General features: G+C 37.5%; 1 protein-coding gene across 1 annotated transcript in view; it reads left to right on the top strand.

Annotated features, from left to right (window-relative positions):
* Positions 1-23,996, top strand: part of WDR7 (WD repeat domain 7) — a 337,551-nt gene that overhangs the window by 278,608 nt on the left and 34,947 nt on the right. Inside the window, exon 27 of the mRNA XM_040632480.1 lies at positions 983-1,082. Coding sequence (XP_040488414.1) covers positions 983-1,082 — 100 coding nt within the window. The remainder of the gene's footprint in view (positions 1-982; positions 1,083-23,996) is intronic.

The raw sequence follows: 23,996 nt of genomic DNA, 5'->3' as shown, positions 1-23,996 counted from the left end.
TAATATCCTCATAAATATTTAGGGTAGGCCACTTGTTCATCTGGGCAACTCATACTGAGACTGTAGCACTAGGTAATGGGAAGGTGTATTCAAAACTCTTTGGGGATATAAAATCATACCTTGTTTACACTTCTAATCATTTTTATTCATATCTTCCCAGGCTCTAGCCAGGTGGCCATGAAATCATTATGGCAAGGCATAGACCAGGAATTCAGATACCTAATCCACTCATGCAAAGTGACTTAGAAAAAAAGAGAAATAAATAAAAATAGATCAACCTCTTAAAACCTTCAAATCCTCCTCCCTCAGTTTTATTTTCATGTAATGCCAAATAAGCACCAAATGTGCTTACTTATACTACGTATAGTCACAGCTGTCATTTAGATAAATGGGTAAATATGGAAAATCTATGGAATTTGCCAGATAACTTTTTTCTTACGGATAACTTACTAATTTCATTCTAAGTTATTGATATGAACTTAAGCATAACATTACTGTAGTCTTTTTATAAACTGCTAGCAAGTATGTTTCAGTCCTTAATACTGTAATAAAATGTGAGAACATAATTAGATTGAATATGTAAGCCTTTTCATCTTTTCCAATCTGTTTAAATAGAAGTATTTGCATAATAATTACTGTAGCAAAACTGAGTTTTCATATTAAATCTTTTTTGTATTTGACCCTATTTCTTGCTTGAAAATTCAAAGGTGTTTATAATGATGAAGTTGTTTTCTACTGAAAAGAATTATTAATAGGCCTAAGTGGTATTCTGCATCATTTTTCTTTCAGATGATTTTAGGAGTTACTAAAATGAAACAGTTCTGAAAAATCTCGATGTATTAATTATAGATATATTTATTTAAAAGTATATATCAGAGCTGACTTCCGGCTTTGAGATATACTCTGTCCACTTCCATGTGCAGGTCATCTCACCTGGGTTTTTGTTTTGTTTTTGTTGTTGTTGTTAAAATGTTCAATTCAGGTTCTACATGGTCAGCTATTATGAGCGGAATCACAGAATAGCAGTTGGAGCTCGCCATGGTTCAGTGGCCCTGTACGACATCCGGACTGGAAAATGTCAGGTAAATAAATCATTGTGACTTCCTCTCCATAAAGTGTGGAAGTTATTGAAAGGAGTGAGAGACTAGCACTTCACCAGTTGACATGCTGAGCTGCTGGAACATTATGGATAATGCTAAAGGGATCAATAGTTTAATGAAGGACTCAAAGAATATAGAGCCCCTACTGTCTTTATTCACTGGCATCGAAGGGCGGCCATGGGTGGGTTCATAATAGAGCCCAGAGGAAGGTGGTTCTGCTCGCCAGCTACTTTGCAATAAGTCTCTTCGTTTAAACAGTTTTCTGATTCTATTTTTGTCATGCATTTTCTTTCTTTTTTTTTTTAGAGAGATTTTATTTGAGAGAGAGAGAGCATGAGCAGGGGGGAGGGGCAGAGGGAGAGGGAGAAGCAGACTCCCCTTTGAGCAGGGAGTCATGCAAGGCTTGATCCCAGGACCCTGGGATCATGTTCTGACATGAAGGCAGACACTGAACTGACTGAGCCGCTCAGGCGCCCCTGCCATGCATTTTCTAAAAAAAAAAGTTTAATGATATGTTATTATGATTAATGACTAACCAAAAATTACTTTTCTAAGTAAAATGAGGGATTTGGCAGTTCTAAGACAGCATTCTAGCCAGAGTTCAAGAGAAAAAGAAAACCACAACAGCATTTAGTGTGGCTGTTTAAAAAAGAAACCGATGAAATAACATATTATGTTTATACTTTTATAACTCTTTTTATATTTTTATAACACTTTATTGTTTATGAAGAATTGTTCTTGATTTTTATTTTCATCTTGATCACTTGATTCTCAAGATGTACCAGATAGTTAGACAGGGCAAGTCTGGCCCCACTTTAGATATAAGTGAATCAGAACTCTGAGAGAGACTTTAAATCTCTTTATACCAGAGGTCATACTGTTAACAAATGGCAAAACCAGGACTAAGCTCCCCTGTGATCATGGTGAATTTATAGTGCTCATTGATAAATAGTTCCAAGTCATAACTTCTTATGTTTCATTATAGCATTTATCAATGCTGATCTAGTCAACCATATTAGGAATTATATTCAACTGTATTAGATAAATATATATTCAACTGTATTAGAAATTTCCAGAAGGAATATGAAGAAATTCATACGGATATAGCTAAAATTTTAAACTGCCTCTTAAATTTAATAGGCTATTAATTAATTCTCCAAAAGCTTCCCTGGCTGTTTTCCATGAAAACAGTAGTTCTAAGAGCTGGTAACAGATGCTGGGGGTAAAAATTTCAGGGGCCAGACAAGTTTAGGGGATACTGTTGGAATGTTGAACACGTTTCTTTATGCAAACTTTCTCAGTCTCTAATGTGTGAATGTGTATTTTGCATGAGTGCATAGAGCATGCACCATTTCCCGTACTTGTGTAACTGTTGAATTTTGTTTCTGTGAATTTTTTAAAGATATTAACTCCTTATCGGTGGCCATATTTTTTTTTAACTCTGACTTTGAGCAGTGAAATCCCTCTAAATACTTGTTTAAAAATTAAGTTCCATGTTGCTTATATGATTTTCTCCTAAAAGGGACAGATTCTTCAAATAGCATTTTCAGAACCTATTTTGGTAAGACAGTTTTTAAAAATTAGAGTATATTTTTACTAGCAGACTTAAAAAATAAATCACAAACATCGATAAGGTAAGACCAAAAAATAAATAAATAAAACAGGGGGACCTTTTTAAGCTTCTTTAAAATTGAAGTGTAGAAATCAGAGAGAAGACTGTTACTGGACAAGACACAGTTGGCACCAGCAGAGAGAAACGTGATGCACTGGGAGCACAGTGAAGTCACCCAGAGGACTGAAGGAAGAACAGCAGTTAAGAATGAAGGACAGAGTACCGAACTGCCCTGAACTATACATTTCTTGACAGTTTTCTTCCTCCTAAGTGGCCTCAATGAAGGTCTTGGGAACATGCAAAGAACATAATAATTTGAATATTTTGTTCTTTTTATTTTTATTTATTTATTTTTAAAGATTTTATTTATTTGACACAAAGACAGCCAGTGAGAGGGGCGCCTGGGTGGCGCAGTCGTTAAGCGTCTGCCTTCGGCTCAGGGCGTGATCCTGGCGTTCTGGGATCGAGCCCCACATCAGGCTCCTCCACTGGGAGCCTGCTTCTTCCTCTCGTGGGGCTCGATCCCAGAACGCCGGGATCATGCCCTGAGCCGAAGGCAGACGCTTAACGACTGCGCCACCCAGGCGCCCCTATTTTGTTCTTTTTAATTAAATTACTCAAGATACACTTATTAATCAAATGCATTCTTTCTTAACGGGAATTTGTAATGTCATTTATAGTCCATTTTATTTCCTGTCCATCATTTTAGTGCATTTAGACATTTTAGTGCCCCCAGATTTTTGTCTACTTCAGCTTCTTGATTTTGATATCCCAAATTAGTGTTATATGACTGAATAACCTTTACCTTCCAGCTCTGTATGAAAGTAAAGGTTACCTTTTCTTCTAATCATTCAGAACAGGAAAACGAAGCTAAATCTCTAAACTCAGTCTTAACTGCTTTAGCCAGTGACCATGACACTTTGGGGATTCTCTCAACTCTTCCGTGGTGTGTGTTGTAGTATTTGAAATAAGTGAGTCAACAGTTGAAACAATGCACAAGCATAATTGGCATGTTTAGAAATTATGTCTTAGAGGTGAATCCAAGGACTAAGAATTTTGAACTGGGAATGCAGTAATGCATTTCCTAAATTAGCTGTTGGAATCAGTTAATAGAGAGAGTGGGACAATTTTCCTAGCATGAGCAAAGACAGAGATAGGACCTAAAACACGTAGAGAGGATAATTAGTAAATTCACTGGACTCTAGGGCATAGGGTTCCAGTTAGGTGGAAAGATAAGACATAACCACTGTACGCAAGAGTCACAGCTGATGGGAAAATCTGCCGTGTTCTGTCCCGGATGCCAGAGAGAATATCCACGGGCCCAGTGGAAGCAGAGAACCCAGGACTGAGGGAGTGGAGGAAGGACGTGTAGATTCCCTGTCGTCGTTACTAGATTGGTTGGTAAAGAATAGCATAGAAACGCTAAATCCCTTTCCCTTACCTTTTGGCTTTGGCTGCTGCTTTTTCTTTTTTTTAATCCATTTTCTTTCTACTTGTTCTTCCCAAACACAGTAGGAGATGATACAAGGCCACAGAATAAATATGCACATCTGTCTGGAACATGAATTTTACTTAAGCGTTCTCAAGCTCTTGCCCAGGTCTGCCTGCCCCCTGTTTCAGTAATGCAGTTCTGCTGAAACACAGCCACGCTCCTTGCTTGGAGGGCTGCGTGTGGTGCTGTCACACCAAGACAGCAGAATTGAGTCGTCGTAGCCGGCAGAGACCATGCGTGGTCTGCAAAGCTGCAAACATTTACTGTGTGGCCCTTTACAGAAAAAGTGCGCTGACCTGTGCCTTAGCTCACTGAGGAGGAAGAGGTAGCGAATTTAACCGCCGAGTCCGTTAAAACGCTGCAGTGTAATGTATCGGAGAAAATGAAGTAGAAACTGTGTGGCTTGCATCCCATCTCCACCACTTGTGAATTTCACAACCTTGGGGAACTTTCTCAGCCTGTCTGAGCTAAAGTTTCCCCCCATAAACGGTGATAGAAATAGTGCCCCTTCTTGCGTGAGAAGATAATTGAGGTGAAATTCTTAACACAGTGCTGTCTTCAGTAAGCGCTGGTTGTTATTATATTCAAATAAACTTGGAAATACATCACATTGCAATGAAATGACATGAATTTGAGAGAACGAGAAAGGTCACACGTGAGACATGAGAGTGTTTGTAGACTCGGGCCAGTTCACAGTCGTCAGTGAGGAGCACATTGGTGAACAAGTTAAGCAGGGCCGCCTTCGGCCATGTGTCGATTTTTCCTTCCTAAAGGCAGCTCTTGCCTGTGGTGTTAGGCTGACTCTCTACCAACTGTGGAAATCAGAACTTTGATGCAGTTCACTAGTTAGAAATCCTGCTGTGCTGCTGACTTCGCTTTTACCTGGCAGCTGCTAGCAATTTAGGCATATACCTGACTCGAATTTTGCTTAATTAAGAAAAAGAAAAGTAACTCCCTGTGAAGTACTTAAATTTTGTTGGTAGGCAGTGTTCTTGATAAGCAGGCTAATTAAGTTCCATGAATCCTTAGAGCTACAGGTTTGTGTGTGGTTAAATCAGCAATGAAAATCCTCCCTCTAGCAATATTTGCCTTTGGTTTGGCAGACTTGATATTATGTCTCACTGATTTTCCAATCTTTTTGAAACACAGTCTTTGTAATAAATAACTGCTGGCTCTGTGCGAGATTTTCTTGGGCTCCTGTTAGCTAGTTTTCCTCTCGAAGTTTGTACCGCGTCACTTGGAGGTATCTGATCACTTGGGTAAATACAGATACTTCCTTTTCCATAGTGCTCAAAAAACAAAACCCACAGTGATGTATGATGGGAAGTGTGGCAGAAGTCTTATCTAAATCTCGAATTATTAAAAGAACTTTATTATTGAAAAGTTTAAGTTCCTTAAAAAACTCACGTTTGAAGCCTGCTTTTTAGTGCCTAGAACATGGTGGATGCATAATAGAATACATGTTGATCAAATAAGTCTGAGTCTTTGGAGTAAAAAATATAATCATTATATGACGTGGTAAATGAAAACAAAGTGTGCCTTAATTATATCAAAAATATATGGGTAATTTTGGGCATAGTTGTATTTTGGTTTGTCAGAAACACCTTGTCAGATTGTTTCTAAGGGATATCTTATAGGATATCTTTTCAGTAATGGCATAGAGAACCTCTTTCTTATGAGTCATGAAAGGTACGTATATTTCTGTAGTGGACCATGACCAGGTCTGCCATAGGCCAGATAATGAAGGAAAAAATAGAAGCAAAGATTGATTGTATTCATAGCACTGTGACAACTGAGGTCTAGCTATAATCCATTCTAGACCAGAAGGTAAATTCTGGAATGCTGACGTGTGACCCATCACACAGCTTAATGCTATAAGAAGTAATGAGCCCGCATGTTGAGTTCCCCTGGCCTTAACAGATTCCTCACTCTATGTAGGTTAGATGCATTGAACTTCAGATGTCACCTTATAATTGGGCTCAGCCTAAACTCCAGCCTCTAAGGCTTTTATCTGCTAGACATTTCCATTTCGCTCTCTTGTCATTGTTTCAAATTCAGTGTTTTAGAAAATCTAAGCCTACCTTCTATCAGCGTCTTTTCTAACCTACCTTTTTCTGTTAATGGCACAATTATATAATGACATCACAATTCTTACTCCTTGTCCTTTACCCATCTGTATCCAGTCACTGAGTTCAGTCAACTTTCCTTAACAATATGCCTGAAATCCACATTTCCACCTCTGCTAACACTAAATTAGGCCCTTGACCTTTGTGCTTCAGGCCTTTGAGATTCTGGCTTTGATCATCATAAAATAATCCCCTCCTCCTCTGAGCTACGTTTCATTCAATAATACCATCCTCTGTTGTTCCCTATCATGGTCCTCTCCCAATGTACATAGATCGGAAGCATTCAAAAATATCTGTTGGATGATTCGTTGCAAACACAGTGAAAATGTCAGGAAATGCCCCTTTCCGATTACTTTTGTCTTTAGATTATATTGAAATGTCTTGACTTCACTGAATATATACGGCACTCCTGGTTAACAAAAATGCTGAGGATAATCTGAAAATTGGCCCTGTTTTCATTAATAATTCTATTGAAATTTATTTTCCTTTGACTTTATTTTCCTTTGACCTTCCTTTGATTCCCTTATATCCACTGTAAGTTATATGGCCTTCTCAAATTCTTTACTTGTACCCATTTATCTGGCTCAGATCAATTACAATTATTTCTTTGATAGTATTTACAACATACCAAATTGATATTAAAATTAATTAGCAAGTTATATATTTTCTCTTACGTGTTAGAGAAGGCGGTGTTAGAGCAGATTCTGGAGCCCGACTGACTTGGGTTTGTATCCTTGCTAGGCCCTTAATTAGCTTTGTGGCCTGAGCAAGGTCCTTAAGTTCTCTCTGCTTTAGTTTATTCATCTACAAAATGGACACAGTAACTCTCATTGTGTGGAAAGATTAAAAGAATATATATAAAGCCAATGTCAGCCAATAGTAAGGGCTTAAAAAATGTTAGCCATCATGATTATTATTTAGTCATTGGTGAAATAAGACAAAATTAGTCAACCTCATTCTGTTCGCTCCTGCCCTTGTACATTAAACTTCATACCATGTGGAGCTATTACAATTTCTTTCTTATGGTTTTCTTTGCTGCTCTTATTTCCATACTACTTGATTAATCTTACAAGTAGAATGAATAGAATATCAAATCAGGTGATTAGCAGATTTCTAGATTATGCTTACTGATCTGTTCTCATCTAATTATATTTAATATTCTTTCATTTATCCTAATTTTCCATACCATTAATCTGTTGTCCTACTGATATTTTTTCTTCAGTGATTTTTTAAAAATCATTACAAATACTACTTTTAATGTTACTGCTATATTAGAATCTTTCTAAGTAAAGTAATTTTAGGCTAATTTTTAAATACAGTGTTCTCAGCTGCCAGTATATCTCAGTTGTTGGCCCACCTGTTTGTATATATTTTAAAGTCTCATATTAACCACCACTGGATTTTTTTCAAGGACTTTATTTCTATATAATTTTCCACATCTGTTTTCTTCATCCTTTTAAGATATAAAAGATTAAGTCAGTAATTCAAACATTTTATTATTATTCTTATTTTCAATTTCTCATGTGTTAGGTAGCATAATTTTTTGTGGTTTCTCTTGGTTTCAACAGAAGTAGTTTGGAATGTTCTCATTCTCCCACATTTGCATATCATATATTACTTATCCCTTCATTACTTATCTATTGAAATTCAGTCTAGTTTATTTATGAACTTAACTTTTTATGTAAATCACAAGCCCTTTTTGCGTTGCATAGGTGGGTGGCTGCTTTTATAACCCAAAAGAAAACTGTAGTTAGAATCTTAAGGTTTCTTGTTCTTTGATTTTTATTAGATGTGGAGTTGGTCTAAAATTTTTTATGCTGCTTCATCTCTGGATCTGGCAGGCTATGGCCAGTGTCCGGTTCTGTGTCTTCTTTTTGTCAACAGGAAGCTTCCTGTAACAGTTGTGTTGTGGGTTTTTGTTTTTTTTTTTTTTCTGACAGAAGTATTTTGTTGACAGTAATAATCCACTGATACCAAGCCAGTCAAAATTGAGTAATTTGTGTAATTTCCATCCTCCCCATGAGAAGTCTAGATATAATGTTTGAATGATTAGCATTTACATGAGAACAAGAGAAGAGAAAGATATGGAGCAGCTGGTGAAGGAGAAAGTCTACCTGCTTTTTTCTCTGGCATTCCATTTTTTCCCCAAATGAATTGTATTGATTGCTTCTTTTGATTATAAATGTAATTCATGCTCATTTAAAAAATAACCTCAAACAGTAACAAAATATTTAAAGTGAAAAGTTAAAGTCCACTGTTACCTGTCCCTTAGAGTTAATTCCTGTTTTAGCTGTTTGTTGTAAATCCTTTGAGTCTTCTTTCTGTAATATACAAATAATATTATCCCCTTCCTCTTCCTTAGTATAATTGTCTTCTGCAACCTGTTTGTATTTTTACTTAATAATGTTTTATCTCTCCTGGTGAGTCCACCTGTCTTATTCAGTAATGACAAGTATGTGATGAATGCCAACTATTAGCTGCAAATAAAACAGGCATGGATCCTGCCCTCAAGGAGCTAACTTCTTTCCTAGTGAGAGGAGACAAACAAGAAACTAAACAAGGAAACGTCAGGTTAGTAGTCGGATGATATGGTGGAATGACTGGGTACATACTTTGGGTGCTCAGGGGTGAATACACTAAGGGGATGGCATTTAACTTCAAACTGTGCCACCATCAAGAAGAAGGGTATTATAAGGAGCAGGTGGTACAAAGAGTAAGGTCAGAACACTAGAAAGTTTGGGGAACAGAAAAAAGGCAGGTGCAGGAGGCACTGATTCTGTGAGAAGAGAGGTTTGAGGTGGAGCTGGATAGGAAGGCCAGGGTGGGGATCTAAGATTTTACTCTAGTGGAATGCCTTTAACTAATTTTAAGCAGGGAAATTATATGGTCTGTTTTTTTTTTTTAATTATTTTTTATTTGTTGGATTTGGAAGGCTTTTGTTCTTTATTTCACAACACCGGAATCATAATAAACACACTACTCTGCAAATTAAAAATCTTAATAGTGTATCATAGCTAGACCTCCCAGTTGAAAACCATTAATCTAGCATATTCCTTTTTTTTTTTTTTTAATAATGATTTTTTATTATATTATGTTAGTCACCATACAGTACATCCCCGGTTTTCGATGTAAGGCTTGATGATTCATTAGTTGTGTATAACACCCAGTGCACCATGCAATATGTGCCCTCCTTACTACCCATCACCGGTCTATCCCATTCCCCCACCCCCCTCCCCTCTGTAGCCCTCAGTTTGTTTCTCATAGTCCATAGTCTCTCATGTTTCATTCCCCCTTCTGATTACCCCCCCTTTCTTTATCCCTTTCTTCCCTTACGGGAAGAGATCTGGATTTCTAAGTTCATAAAGCGAATAGGTCCATTGTATATATGGACCACAACTTCTTAATCCAGTCATCTGTTGCAGGGCATCTCGGCTCCTTCCACGATTTAGCTATTGTGGACATTGCTAATCTAGCATATTCCTTATAAAATATAAAATACTTTAGAAAACTGTTTTTCTGTTGATGAAATATTCAAATGAATCCAGCTTTGCATTCTTACAAACAAGGCTGCAATAGACATTTTTGAATATATGTCTTTATACACCAGTGCTTTTCTCTCTGTAGGATAGATTCTAAAAATCAGAATTGGTTTGACCCATTTTTATTTTAAAAGACTGCTTGCTGCTGAGCTGGACTAGGGTTGTTGCAGTAGAGATGGAGAAAAGCAGGCAGATGAAGGAGGGCCAACAGGTCTTGATGATTGTTCAAATGTGGGTGCATTGTGGGGCAGTTAAGAGGGAGGTGGTGAGAGAGAGAGAATTCAGGGGTGATTCCAATGGATTATGACCCTAACAAACAGGGGAAAAGCAGGCAAGGAGGAGGGATGAAGCTCAGGACTTCACTCGTGGACATACTGAACGTGAAGGGCTACTTTAAGCTGGGTGACTACGTAGTATTCCAAAACACGGATGCAGGAGAATTCATTAACCAGACTTCTATCAGTTAACATTGAAGCCCCCTCCCCTGCCGTCTCCCATCATCATAAACGTTGCTACGTTGAATAGCCTGATTTATATAACTTCTTATGCCTATCTGATTTTGGGGGGTAAATTCCTGGTTGTGGAGTGCTAGGTCAGAAGATTTGTGCGTTTGATGGCCAGCGTGCTCTGGAACTATTTTCCCACAGTTTATGGGCATTAGTGTCTTCATACCCTCCCTAGCATTCCTGTGAATAACAGAATGACTCTTGAACTGCAGTTATTCTCATAAAAATTGAGACTATCGGTTGGTCTGTTTTGCCTCCTGTATTTGTCATCTCACATGACAGACTGTTTATTCATTTATTCAGGAGTTACCACTCATTTTTTAAAATATAAAAAAAAAAACTAAAATCAAAATTTAAAAAATTTATGATGGCTCTTCTCTGTTCCAGATGCCATATTATATGCAAGACATCAAAAAATAAATATGAACTGTCCCTACCCTCCAGGAATTTATGATCTGGTATGGAAGACAGGCTATAAACCGGTGGTTGAAGTACTGTGATCTTCCTTTGCAGCAGTGCCATCTAGAATGCTGTGGGAGAACACAGGAGACACGCTAGCTGAGACTTGCTTAGGAGTCTAGGGAGAATGATCTGGAAGGGTTCTCTAAAGGAGAGGACAGCTAAATTGAGCCATTAACATTTAGGAGTTAGGCAAAGAAGGAGAAGGGCAAGGGACTTTATGCCAGGCGGAAGCTACAACATCTGCAAAGCCCAGAGGAGCAAGAAAGCATAGGGGAAGCACGCTTACCTTCAAAGACCGACAGCTGTTTTCCTGGACATATGTGAATTGTTCATTTATAGCAGTTTTCAAATGAGCATAACACCTGGAATTGCACAAATCTTAGGTGAAAAACAGGTTTTCCAGTAGAGACGTAGAGACACGTCTTACGTGTGACTCATTAAATACGAAGTAACAGATTTCCTACATAAAGTTACATGGTTTTAGCAAAGCATTAAACAACCGAATGCTGGCATTTTCCGCAAATAATAATTTTAGGATAAAGGGGCTTGGCAAGATATGAAAATGTATTCGGTATGAGATTTAAAGCAATCATAACAATAAATAACAATAAAAATAAATACATAAATAACAATAAAAACAAATCAGTATAATTTTCCAGAATACATTTAATTCTGGCAAGCACTCTGAGGCTGCTGTATATCAAAAGAGAGCTAATATTCAAGACTCAACAGAAATATCAGCAAACACACCTTTATTAATAGAAGTTTGGAAAACAATGTGTTCTTCTCTCTAAAAATAACAAAGATTTTACTTGTAGTTAGAAGGCGCAAGGACCTTACGGATGTGGCGGACAGTAAGATTGATGTTTCTTTAAGGCGGAGTTCTGAAGCTGCAGGCACAGTTTCCACCAAGCAGAAGTCTGTAACGCTTATACATCAAGGGCACTTATGTGGTGATTGCAAAAATTGCAGTGAGAATTGACTACAGTACTTAGTCAGACTGTGACATTTTAGGTATTTTCTTCCTGCTCTTTTCAGCAGCTGGGTTTATGGCAGGTGCTTCCTATGACATTCTGGAGCACCAACCAGAAATATGGCATCGGGGGTGATAAGAAGATGAATGGTTGAGGAAGACAATGGCTTCCTGACACTGGGTTGAAGAATTACCTAACAAGTTTCCTGTTTTGAAAGTGAAATGCTATTTAGAGAAGACTCTCTAGGAAGAGAAACAGATATCTGGAACAGTGCTTGAAATTAGACCATCATTTATTCTGAGAATTTAAACATTTTTAAAGAATATTTTGAACAGACTCCCTATTTTTCTGTTGTCTATCTACTCTGTCACTCACTGTGTATTTCTTATATTTGTGTTATACTTTGAGTGGTAGTATTGAAGATTTTTGCACCAAGAAAGAAGATTAAAATATTTGGCAATATCTGTAATTGGAAATACATGAGGCAGAGAGTTCTATTGTTTACAAACCCAGCAGTTATTACAAGCATTTCAACATCCTTGCAGAAGCATTAGGTAGACTAAAATTTATTTTGATTTTCAAAATTCACATTTTAAGTACATTTCTAAATGCCATTCAGTTTCCTTCCTAGCCATTCTCTTTTTCCTCTCAACACATTAAAAAAAATGAAAGTACACATGTGTATGTATGTGTGTATGCTTATGTATTAAGATATCCCATGTATTTTAGTCCGTAAAATTAGAAAATACTAGGTAGGAGAGTCACAGTACTTTGAATTCATTCTGGATTCACTGCCTTATAGTCTTTATATCCACTCTAGATATATAAGGTACTTTGAATCAGGGCTGGCATGTAGTAGTCATTCAATAAATGTGATTCATAAGTACTCTAAAACACATACAATGAGGACATGAGTCTATAACTTGTGATAGGTTTTAAAGAAATGTTGTTGATTTAAATGAGCTCGCTATCAAAATTTGGTAACTCCTACCCTAAATAGAACTCCTAATGGAGTTCACATCTGGTGGGGGAGGAGGTGGGGACAGGTACCATAAAAGCTAGTACAGTCAGCCCCAGTAGTTGCTCAAGTGTGGCATCATATAGAATGATATGGATCCTAAACATTTCATTTTCATTTAAATCCTAACAAGATAATTTTATTTTTTGTCTCTTGATGTGAGAGCAGGGACTTTTCTTTCTATAATTGGTCCGTTGATGAGAGTTCTAGAATATTTTTTCTTCCTAAACCACGCCATCTTCCATTTGTTTAAGTAGACTGGGAAATTAAAGATACATATAAAGCAGGCTCAGAGTATAGTCCTAGTAGATGTTTGTTTATACTTTGCCGGGTCTTGTACACTTGTCTCACTTACACTTAATTTCATGAGTGTGTCTGTGTATATGTCTTTCTAAAGCCATCTTCCCACTCTTATTTTATAATTTCACCTGATATTTAATTCAACTGCATCCTCACAGTGACAAGCACAGCTAGCATGGCTTTGGTTAACTCTAGGTCAGAGAGTGCTCACCTGGCAGGAACAGTAGGGAGTGGGCCTGTTACCCGCTGGCATTCCTCAGGTACTGGGCATCAACCAGGATACTTTACAGAGGAAAGAGAGAGTATTGGCTAACACCAAGTGTCAGTAAAATCGAAGTCAGTTAAGAGAGATTCTGTTGCATGGTGCCTAGAAGTATTTACATGACATTATGAAATGCAGAAGGGAGTGACCACTTGTATGGGCTAGGTATCTGCAATCCAGCAGGGACGACAAAGATGAGACAAGTAAGTGCAATAAAATGTTTCAGTGCCACAACAGACCGTGACAAGCTGCAGGGTAGGAAAGGGGGAATCCTGTGGGGGTAAGAGACAAGAACAGGAGAAGGTTCATAAAGAGAGTGACATGTGAGCTGAGTCTTGAGTAGGTGTTCCATAGGCACACATGGAGGAAGAAGACCTTTCAGAGAGAGGATGAAACATCAACAAAAGCACAGAGGCATCATTTAGCTTACAGTGCATTCCAGGAACTGTGAAGGTTTGGGCTGTGCTGGGAGCAGAGGTTGCAAAGGAGTGTGGAAGTGAGAAGAAAAGAGAAGAGAAAGCCAGCGGTTAGGAGGGGCGAGATCGTGGTAGGCCTTCCCTAGAAGGATTGCTTCCTCGTCTCAGTCTCATAGATCAGCAGAGACGAACTCAGACACCTACACAGATGAAGCAGGTAGCATGAATTAATAGAACAAGGTGAGCCCTCTTGGTTTATCTTTCATTTTTCCGTTTTTGATAGCACCTTCCAAGAAATGTTCATCTTTTTAACGCTACTCTCTAAAACATAGCAGTGTAAGCCTTCAGTAAAATACACCATGCTACTGTCCTTGAGTGGTAGGGATCGAACTGGGAGCTGGGCGGGGAGCGGAGGGGCTGTGGCAGACTGGAGAACGCACGCTCCATGTAGAGGGCTCAGATCCTATCCCTCGGTGCCGTCTGCAACTGTGGACCTAGTGTTGCCTGATCTTCTGGTTTTTCAGGAAAGCTGAAGATCTGGGTGTTTATTTAAAAACCTCCCAGGTTTTCAATGCTAATGACTAATTTAAAAGTTTTTAGACTGCACGTAAATCAATGCTATGCTGAATGTTTGGTAGTACATTGAGAGAGACCGTTTGAAGAGTTTAAGCAGGGGAGCAACAGGATCAGATACTCCATTTTGGAGGGTCAGGGCCACAGAGGATGAACTGAAGAAAGTTTGCTCTGTGAGGCTTCAGTGACAGTGGTCCAGGCAACAGTTGATCAGGCCTTGAAAGGAATCCATGGCAGCTGAGTGAAGAAAAGGGATAGGAAGAATGATAGAGAACGAGTAGACTCTGGTAAATCTCAAAATACAGTATCTTAAGTATATACACTGAATTAAAATATAAAGTGATGCCATAATGAAAAAGTAAAAACAGTATTTTATGAAAAAAATTGGGGGGGACAGGATGGGCAATGTGTAAACTGGGAGAGAAGACAGTCATGTAATGAGAAAGATTTAGGGGGCACCTGGCTGGCTCAGTCAGAGCGTGCAGCTCTTGATCTTGAGGTTGTGGGTTTGAGCCCCATGTTGGGTGTGAAGATTACTTAAAAATAAAATCTTTATAAAAAAAAAAAAGGTTTAGATTAGGCATAGAGAGGAATTTTTAAAATAAAAGAATTGTGGAATCATTGGAAAGATTATTAGGATATTTCATCTACAAAGTAATAGAAGCCACAAAAGAGGCTTTAAATTAAAGAATTTATTGTCTTGTATAACAAGACATCCAGAGGTAGCTGGGAAAGTGAGCGGCTCAGTGGTGTGGTCAGGGACCCAGTCTGTCCATCTCTCTGTTTTGCTGCATTTGGTATGTTCGTCTCAGGCTGGACCACCACCACCAGATACAGCAGCCTATGCAGAGGATACCATCCGGAGGAGGAAGGAGAAGTTTTTAAAGCAAATACCCCCTCAGAAAGCCTTGTTCTCATGCCTCAATTGACCTGAATTATATCCCATTTTTCATCCTGTTCCTGGCAAAGAGAATGGAATTATCATGACTGACTAATTTAAGTTCATCCCTGAGATAGCAAGAAGGCTGTCATCTTCCTTGAGCACAGGGGATTGGCCTTAGGAAGGCAACCAACTTCTTTAAACCAGTTTCCTCACCTGTAAAATGGGAATAATTTTAGGTCTTCTTGAAGATTAGTTGAGCTAACATATATAAGATACTTAGTGTTGTGACTGTTATATTTTATGTTCAGTGTTCAGTAAATGGTAGTGGTTGGGTTGATTGATAGTCATCTTTAAAGTTTTGAGTTTCTGAACTTGAAAGAGACTTTAGTCTTGGTTTAAGAATAAAGCTCTTGAGGTGCCTGGCTGGGTCAGTCAGTAGAGCATGCAACTCCAGATCTTGGGGTCATGAGTTTGAGCCCCATGTTGGGGGTAGAGTTTACTTAAAAAAAATAAATCAATAAAAATTTTAAAAATTTTAAGAAGAAAAAACTCTTAGTAGGAAACATTTTTAAACTCAGTAGACTAATACAAAGCTGTTCTGAAAGAATCAACTTGTCCTTTTATTCCTATAGGAACAGTGAGCTGGGATGGAAAAGGACAGTATAAGCCTCAAGAGATCTGGCTCTGTTCTTTTCTATGTCCTATCTGAAGCCAAGGGCCTTTCCCTTTATCGCAGTGGAAGGAGAGGGTCGCCCTTGATGACCTCGCACTGTCCCTCTTCCAGCTCAGCTGACTTGTGCTGCTACTTTAGAGTGCCGTTAAACAGCCACACTTGAAGACAGAATAGGTGCTTAGAAATAATTTGCATTCATTCCTTTGAATGTTTAACTATTTAGGTAATTCTCCTGCTCCCTAAGTTTACATCTTAAATGTCGAAAATTCATTAATGTGTTGAAAGGCATTGAAACGTAGTTTACTTTCAAAGGAATGTCAAGAGCAGGAAGACATCTGTATAATGCCCACCGCACCAGACGAAAAGCTTCTCTCTCATATATACTGAGAATGGCCCTTTGTAATAGAAAGAAAGCCAGCTCCCATAAGCCTCTTGAATTTCTCTGGGCGAACATCCCAGCATATGGCATTGTTACTGTGTTGCTGTAATTTATGTAAATGCGTTGTCAGAGATGAATTAAAACTTATAGTTGTAAATCTACAAGGACACAGCTGTAACTCACACAGATTTATCGCTTCTACATACATATATCAAGCCTCTGGAATTACTGCCTCTACTGTAGACAGAGGTTAAAGAAGAAGGTAACAACTTACACGCCATTATACATATACAGCAGTTTGTCATTCATTGGTAGTGGTCGGAATACAAAATACAGCAGGTGGACCGTCCTTCACCCAACACAGTCTAACCGGCAAATTTCAGCAAGAATGCTGAAAGAAAGATCACTGGATGATGAGTCAGAAAACTTAGTCTTACGTCCCATTACTAACTCTGTCACTGAACTTCTCCAAGCCTAAGTTTTTACTAGGTATCAGACTATTTTTTTCAAAAACCTGTTAATACCATCCCTACCACACTCTGCATGGTTTTGGGGAGGTAGCCATGCATTCATTCATTCGTTCAACAAATAGTTATTGAGTGTCTACTATATGTCAGGCATACATTATTTTTTCAGGCTGAAAGAAATAATTGGGGCCAACATCCTTATTTTTGCCAGAAAGCAAAATGAGGCCAGAAAGACGAAGTGCTTTACAGAGTATGAGAAAGGGTTTTTGAAAATTGCAAAATGCATGAAAGGGGAAATAATGATGAATCGTCATACACAGCCAATATTTTCTTTATGTGATGGTGTGTGTGTGCCTGGTTCTGATGCTTTCCTCTGTTTAGGAGTTCCTCTCCTGTGACTTCACTGAGCACTGCCATTTAGCATTGTTCTTTCTAAGCCAGGTGACACGTCAGAATCATGTGGGAAATTTCGGAGTGGACTTTTCCTACCTCAGACCTCTGAACGAGAATCTCTGAGGCAGGGACCCAGATATCTACATTTTTGTCAGATGCTGCCAGGCAGATGCGAGTTGAGAAACTGGGTTTATGGAATAAAATGGCAAATAATAAGAAGAACAAATAATGTTTGAATTATTGTGAATTAATATTTGAAGTCCCCATGCTCTGTAAAATCAAACAATTTAAAAAATAGGACTAGCTTGCATTAGATCTAGAGTCATATAGACTAAAATGTAGCCTTAAGATGGCCTTAGTGGAATTCGATTTAGGTGGGGAGGTATCACCATTGAAAAGGCAAGGTAGCAATATTAAAGAAAGGTTTAGAGGAGGAAAACTGATCACAGCCCCCTCACCCCCCCCACACAAAGATTTTACGTTTATACATTGCTTGTGGGTATAGCTACTTGTAGATTTTTGTAGTCATGGTCTACAAATCCCTATATTTGCTTTGAAATAATACATAAAATCATAACATTTTATCTTACAAGGTTTTAGTTACTCCTTTCTGTGCAGAAATTTCTCTTACCGTCCTGAGCTGAGCTAAAACCAGAATCCTACAGTTTCATATTGCATTTGAGAATTTTCCCGTTATGTTAGGCCAGCCCACCCTGACGGAGCATTAAGCAGCTGTTGTTGGGTACACATATAGCTTCCTTTTCTCTCCACAGTCCCCTTTCTGATGACTTTTCTGTTCTTCAAATTACAACAGGAGGGAGCCTCTACCAGATAAAATCACTAACTGAAAATGTGCTTGCAGAAGTCACCAATATCTTGTTAACCCCTTATAGCTTTGTCCCTAATTGGGAGTTTTCTCCAGCTGCTCAGATACAACACACAATTCAAGACTTTTCTGTCTCTGGGTATCTCTCACAACATGGTAGGATCTTTTCTCTTGCTGCAGCAGCCATTCAAATGATTTGTTTAACAAATATTCAGTATTTACTGTGTACGGGCTACTATGTTAATGCTACAAACTACTGAAATAATATATTTCTATTTAATGGTTATGAGGAGACTAACACCACCTCCAGAAACGTAACTGGAGGAGCGTTCTTAGCTACCTTGCTTTTCTAAGTGGTGAATTCCAGTGAAGTTCCCAGGATATGAGTCACTTCCATATTTGGGGAAAACACTATGCAGTTAGTGTGCCAATACATCCTTAATAAAATACTAAAAGAAATTATACACCAAGGAGATTTTATTGCAGAGCAACAAAAGACAAGATGGGAAAGATGGGCAGGAGCTAGGTCACAGGGACCTTTGAGTCATTGATGAGAAATTTTATGTTATCTGAAATGCAGTGGGAAAATATTAAGCTTTCTAAGCAAGTGACTTGATCTGACTTAACTGCCATGTGGGGAATGGATTGAAAGAAGACAAAAGTGGAAATGGGAAGACCAGTTACAAGGCTATTCTAGGAGTATTTCAGGCTAGAGATGACAACAGTCTAGACTAGAACAGGGATGGTGAAGATAGAGAGAAGTGGACCAATCTGAGATATATTTGAAGGTGAACTCAGGATGGATTTGGTATGGTCTTTGAGAGAATGAGGTAGTAAAGATGATTTCTAGGTTTTTGGTTTGAAAAACTGAATAGATAGGTAACATTGGAAGAGAAGCAGATTTATGGAATAAGGAGTGGTGAAAATTAATTGCTTAGTTGTTGATGTTAACTTTGATAAGCCTAGTAAACCTTCATGTGGAGCTGTCAATGGCTTTAGAGATAAACCCTTCTAGACATGTTGATGTGTTTAGAGCCACGGCCATGGATGAGTACACAGCGAGCAGAGAAGCTCAGATAGAGTGGGACAAAGCCCTCAAAAAGTTCACCATTTAAGGATGAGATGGGAAGAAATGCATCTGGCAAAAGCGTGAGAATGGATGGCTGGAGGGCATGAAGAAAATCAGAATACTGTGGTGTCTTAGATACCAAAAGAGGAGAGTGTCTCGTGGAGAAATGCTGCTGAAAGGTTAAGGAAGATAAAAATTAAGAGAAGCCCATCACATTTGGCAACAGAAGGTCCTAGCTGACTCCAAAAAAAGCAGTCTCAGTGTGGTGGTGGCAGCGGAAGCCTGGCAGTAGTAAAGCCATGGACAGGCAGGCTTGTATAGACCGCTCTTTCAAGAGGCTTGGTTGGGAAAATGAGAGAAGAGACACAGCTAGGAGTAAATGTGGCATCAAGAGAGTTTTACTTTTTAGGATACATATATATTTTTTAATGTGCTATAGAGTATTTGACTGCTTAAGGGGAGTACGTGACCCATGGTTTACCAGAGTACAGCATTTTGCAGTAGGAAAGGGTTTAAAATAGATATGAAAGATATTGTTTTGGATTGGCTGTGAAGAAAACACTCCTGCACATTGTCTGTATCCTGATATATGTTAAAACTATTATTCTGAGTCATTTTTATATCAATTTAATGCCAACCTAGAGAATACAAGTGGCATGAGATCTCTGCTAAGGAGAGTAATGAAGGACCATTACGACAGACCGTTGAAATCGCAGACGAAGACAAAGAGCAATACCTTCATATCTACCTTGAGCTAGGGACATTTGTCAGGGATTGCAAAGATGCGTTACTTTAAAATTTGGTGGATTTCAAAAGCACTAGGCTTCTGAGTATTCTTAAATGAAATTACTCAATAGTCCTGTGCTTCTAAGATTAAAGGGCATATCTTTTTTTCCAAGGATAGAGTGCTATTTGGCTATATATTTTTATACTTATACTTATATTTAATATACTTATATTTATATATACTTATATTTAATATAAATATAGCATGGCCAAAGCATTCTTTTCATATTAGCAAGAAAGAGGTATCACTTTTGATAAGCACAGTTTTTAGAGGTTATCTCTTCATTTTTTCTGCACAAGAGAGAGGTAGGTTCAGGGTTCAGTTTGTATTTCCGAATTTCCACCAAGGGAATGCAAGTGGTACCTCAGAGGCTTGAGCTATTCTCTTCTGGTTTAGACACCTCACTGAAGAAAGCTTCACGCAGATTTTTCACCTTTTCCGTAAAACAAATAGAGAGCTGTTTACAACAGCCTTTGTCTGGCTTTGGCATTGATCTTAAATCACCTGGATTGATCATGTGGTTATGGGACTTTAAAAAATCCCACCAAACACCAAAGCCTCTATACACAATTAGAATTGAGGGGTTTTTAATCTTTTAGCATAATGTCTATAGGAGTACATTTTAAATTATCTTGAACTTCTGCTGATGGTAGGTGGGGAGAGGCTCTGTCCTAATGCATAGTGTCTGGGGTTTGGTAGATGCTCTTAAGCACGTAGAAATGTTCCTAGTTTTCAAAATGAGGAAGCAGCTAAAATCTATGCGTGTCTTGGAGTGTTTCCCTGCCTAGGCAGTTTCCTCAGCCAATGAGAGGAAAATATGCAAATCAGCCAGCTGTCATGTCACACACTCCTCGTTCGCAGGACAACAGCAGGATTTAGGCAAGCTGATCTCAACCAGATTTGACAAAGAGGTGGAAGGTCTAAAATTAAATAGGTCAACACAAATTCTCTAATAATAGGTAGATGTGAAGGGACAAAGAGGGATCCCATAGGAAAACTGCTTTTTAAAGACTGCTGATATTTTCGCTTTTCATTTTGGATCTCCCATCATCAGTGGCATCTGTGTCTGAAGCTTCTTATTCGAGGATGAAACACTTCCTATTTTTCATTAATCACTCTTTAGATTATTTCTATAAGATTAGGGCTTTAACAAAGTAAATATTTATAAAGATTCCAACTACTTTAAGAAACCAACTTTTCCTTTCTTAAGGCAGGTATTTTTCTAAGGCTTGCTGTAGTACCTCAATTTTGTTGTCATGGTAACCAGATAATATAATACAACTTTTCAAAAATGAAAACCTGCTTTTAACCATATCCTTCCAACCAAGTAGTCATAAATGTAGAGTTTAGAATGGACAATTTATGCTCAGTTTCTCTCCTAGCTAAACTCTTTACTTTATAGACATCGATTTCAATAATTACACACATACACACACACAAACACACACAGTAAACTCCCTGTCAGTCTCCTAATAAGAAAACATAATAAGCACCAACAAAGGAATTGTTTTTTAATTCGTATTCTTTCTAGTTAAAAAACATGTGTCCCCAGAATCATCATAATTTTGGTTATTATTATGGCATCACCTTACTAAATAATATGGTACTGTTTTCCTCAGTACCTATAAATAATTGTCAGTGAATAAAGAAAAAGAAACAGGAAAGTCTCGTCAATAGGCTGCAAAAATAACATTCTTTTAAAGTGTAGTGAAAATCCTGTAAGAGATCAGTGCTTTGTTTTGTAAACTCACTCACGAGGCATTTTACACAATTGCTGTTTTTCTTTTTTAATATTCTTTTGATGTTATAACAATAGAAACATTGCAATCCTTCCTATAACATTATGTTGGAGGAATGTTTACAGTATTTCACGCTTGAGCCAGTGCACATTTTAATGCTTAAAGGTGTTATTTTATCTGTTGGGGGAAAAAAGAAGCATTAATTGTAAAACAGTAATAAAATAAGAAATAAGCCTCAAAATGCTTTCCACTGTTGTTTTTTTCTTCCAGCATATTTTCTCCCACGTTTCAAGAAGGATGGCTTTACATAGTAACTTAGAAATAACACCTAATGATTAACAGAATGATGGATGTGATGAATCACCTTTTTCTTGAGAAATAATAAATCAACATATTCCTACCCATAAATTTTTACTGAAAAATGTGAAATATTAGCAGCATATATTTAACGAGATGTCAGATACAAAAACTGTCGACAAAATGTTGCCCTCATAACCAGTAGACTACATTAAACTGTAACATTCTTTTTTTATAACAGTTAAAGTAATTCAGATTTAATTTTCAGTTTTCTGAATTTAGTAGTTTTACTCATTATTACTCTTCTGATCATAAGCATGGACATGATCTGCTCAAACATGATCAGTATTAGACCCCAAAGTTAAGCAAATAAAACCTCCTGCTATAGAGTGTACTTATAAAAATTTTGGCTAAACTTTAAGATCATAAACTGAAATATTCATAAGATCAGGTTTGCCCTTTTTACACTGAAGTAGTCCCCCCTGGTCCCTGTTTAGGTAGCATTTTTGGTTTTTTTTTTTTTCTTTTCCCCTTGCTCTGGTTTCACTTTCAGGCAGTCTTTACAGTGAATTCTATTTGGATTTTCTGGAAGCTTATTTGAAGGGTGAATTTGTGAATACAGTAGAGGTTAGTTGATTGTTAGTTCCGCAGCAAGTTTGCTTCATTTCCATTTTGGGGGTGTTTTTCCTAGAATAGGCATAGTGTATTGTGGGAAGTGGAGCAGGCCAGTGTCCTTCCCCTGGCTGTATTGATTTGCCCTTCAGCTGTGTGCAGTGCAGAGAGAACCTCAGGCCTTGTTGTTGATTATCTGCACAGTGTCTCTGGGAGCATTATTGACCCATTGCCGCTGACTGCCTGTGGCTCTTGATTTTTCACACCGTCTCCATGACACTCATAATAAAACATACTATCTTATTGCAGCTCAGCTCGGAGAGCCAACTGATTCAGCCTTAGAATACTGCAGTGTTTCTGGAGAACATTTATTGTATGTGGGGTAAAGTGTTGTAGCAATTTTAGGATTCTGTCTTGTATAGTTTTAATAGCTACCTCTATAGCAAGATTCCACACACACTATTACATTTTTATTGTTTTAAAAAAGCCGATACTAGCTTTGCATATATTGTTAACATGAAATTTTGCATTATTAGTACGAAATTAATTTTAGAACATTGAGATAATAAAAGGAATATTCTGTTTTAACATTAAGCTTGACAGGTTGCTAGAATATTCATTTTCAAAACTAAATTTTGAAATACATCACAAAGATTATGTTATGACTTGTACTACAGTAAGTGATAGTTTTTTCAGATTTCTGATTGTATTTCAATAACATGCTTCTCATTTGCTATTTCCAGTGTGTTCTCCAAAATACATTTTAACTTCTGATAAGGGTTATGTCATTTCTTATAACTTGATACCCTTTGTTCTTAGTTATCTTGGAAGACTTTCTTAAATTTCAGCTCGAATTAGTAGAAAATGGACTTCTTTGATCATATTCTGTGTGTGTGTTATATTGGAGGTTTCATATTTTTTGGAATATCAGATTATTTTAATTTGTATTTCCCATTTTTTCCCAATCCACAATCAGCATTAATAATTCCTTTGTATCCTTAGAGTTGATTGGTAGTGTAGTGTTTCCAAAAAAAAAATCTCAGAGAACCTGAGAAATAGGTTTTGATTCTGTTGGTATAGAGAGGATAAAATAAACATGTTTCTTAAAGATACTTTAAATATTTTAACCCACTATAAGTACTGGTATGAGTATAAATGGTAAAATAGTTCAAAAGAAAGTATTCTTTCCAGAAGTATCTGGACATTTTTATAGAAAAAAGTCAAAGCAAGAGTTACAGGTTAGGTTAATATTTTTGGTTACTTTTTATTGAAGTTGTTTAAGAGTGTTTTCATTAGAACAAACTAAAATTTCTTTAACCAGCCTATTTTTAATAAATTCAGATTTGAGGAATTATATAAAGCTAATTTCTATTAGTATGTGTCAGATTTCACAAATTCCCTAACTAGGGTCTGGTTCAAAAATGTTTTCTATAAAACTGTTTAACAGTATGTTTAGATTAATAGGACCTCACCACTGGAAAAATGTTAATA

Source organism: Ursus maritimus, unplaced genomic scaffold (assembly GCF_017311325.1).
Source record: "Ursus maritimus isolate PB19 unplaced genomic scaffold, ASM1731132v1 scaffold_18, whole genome shotgun sequence".
NCBI classification, from domain to species: Eukaryota; Metazoa; Chordata; class Mammalia; order Carnivora; family Ursidae; genus Ursus; species Ursus maritimus.
Note: the sequence above shows the minus strand (reverse complement) of the source record. Positions and strands in the feature narration are given on the sequence as shown.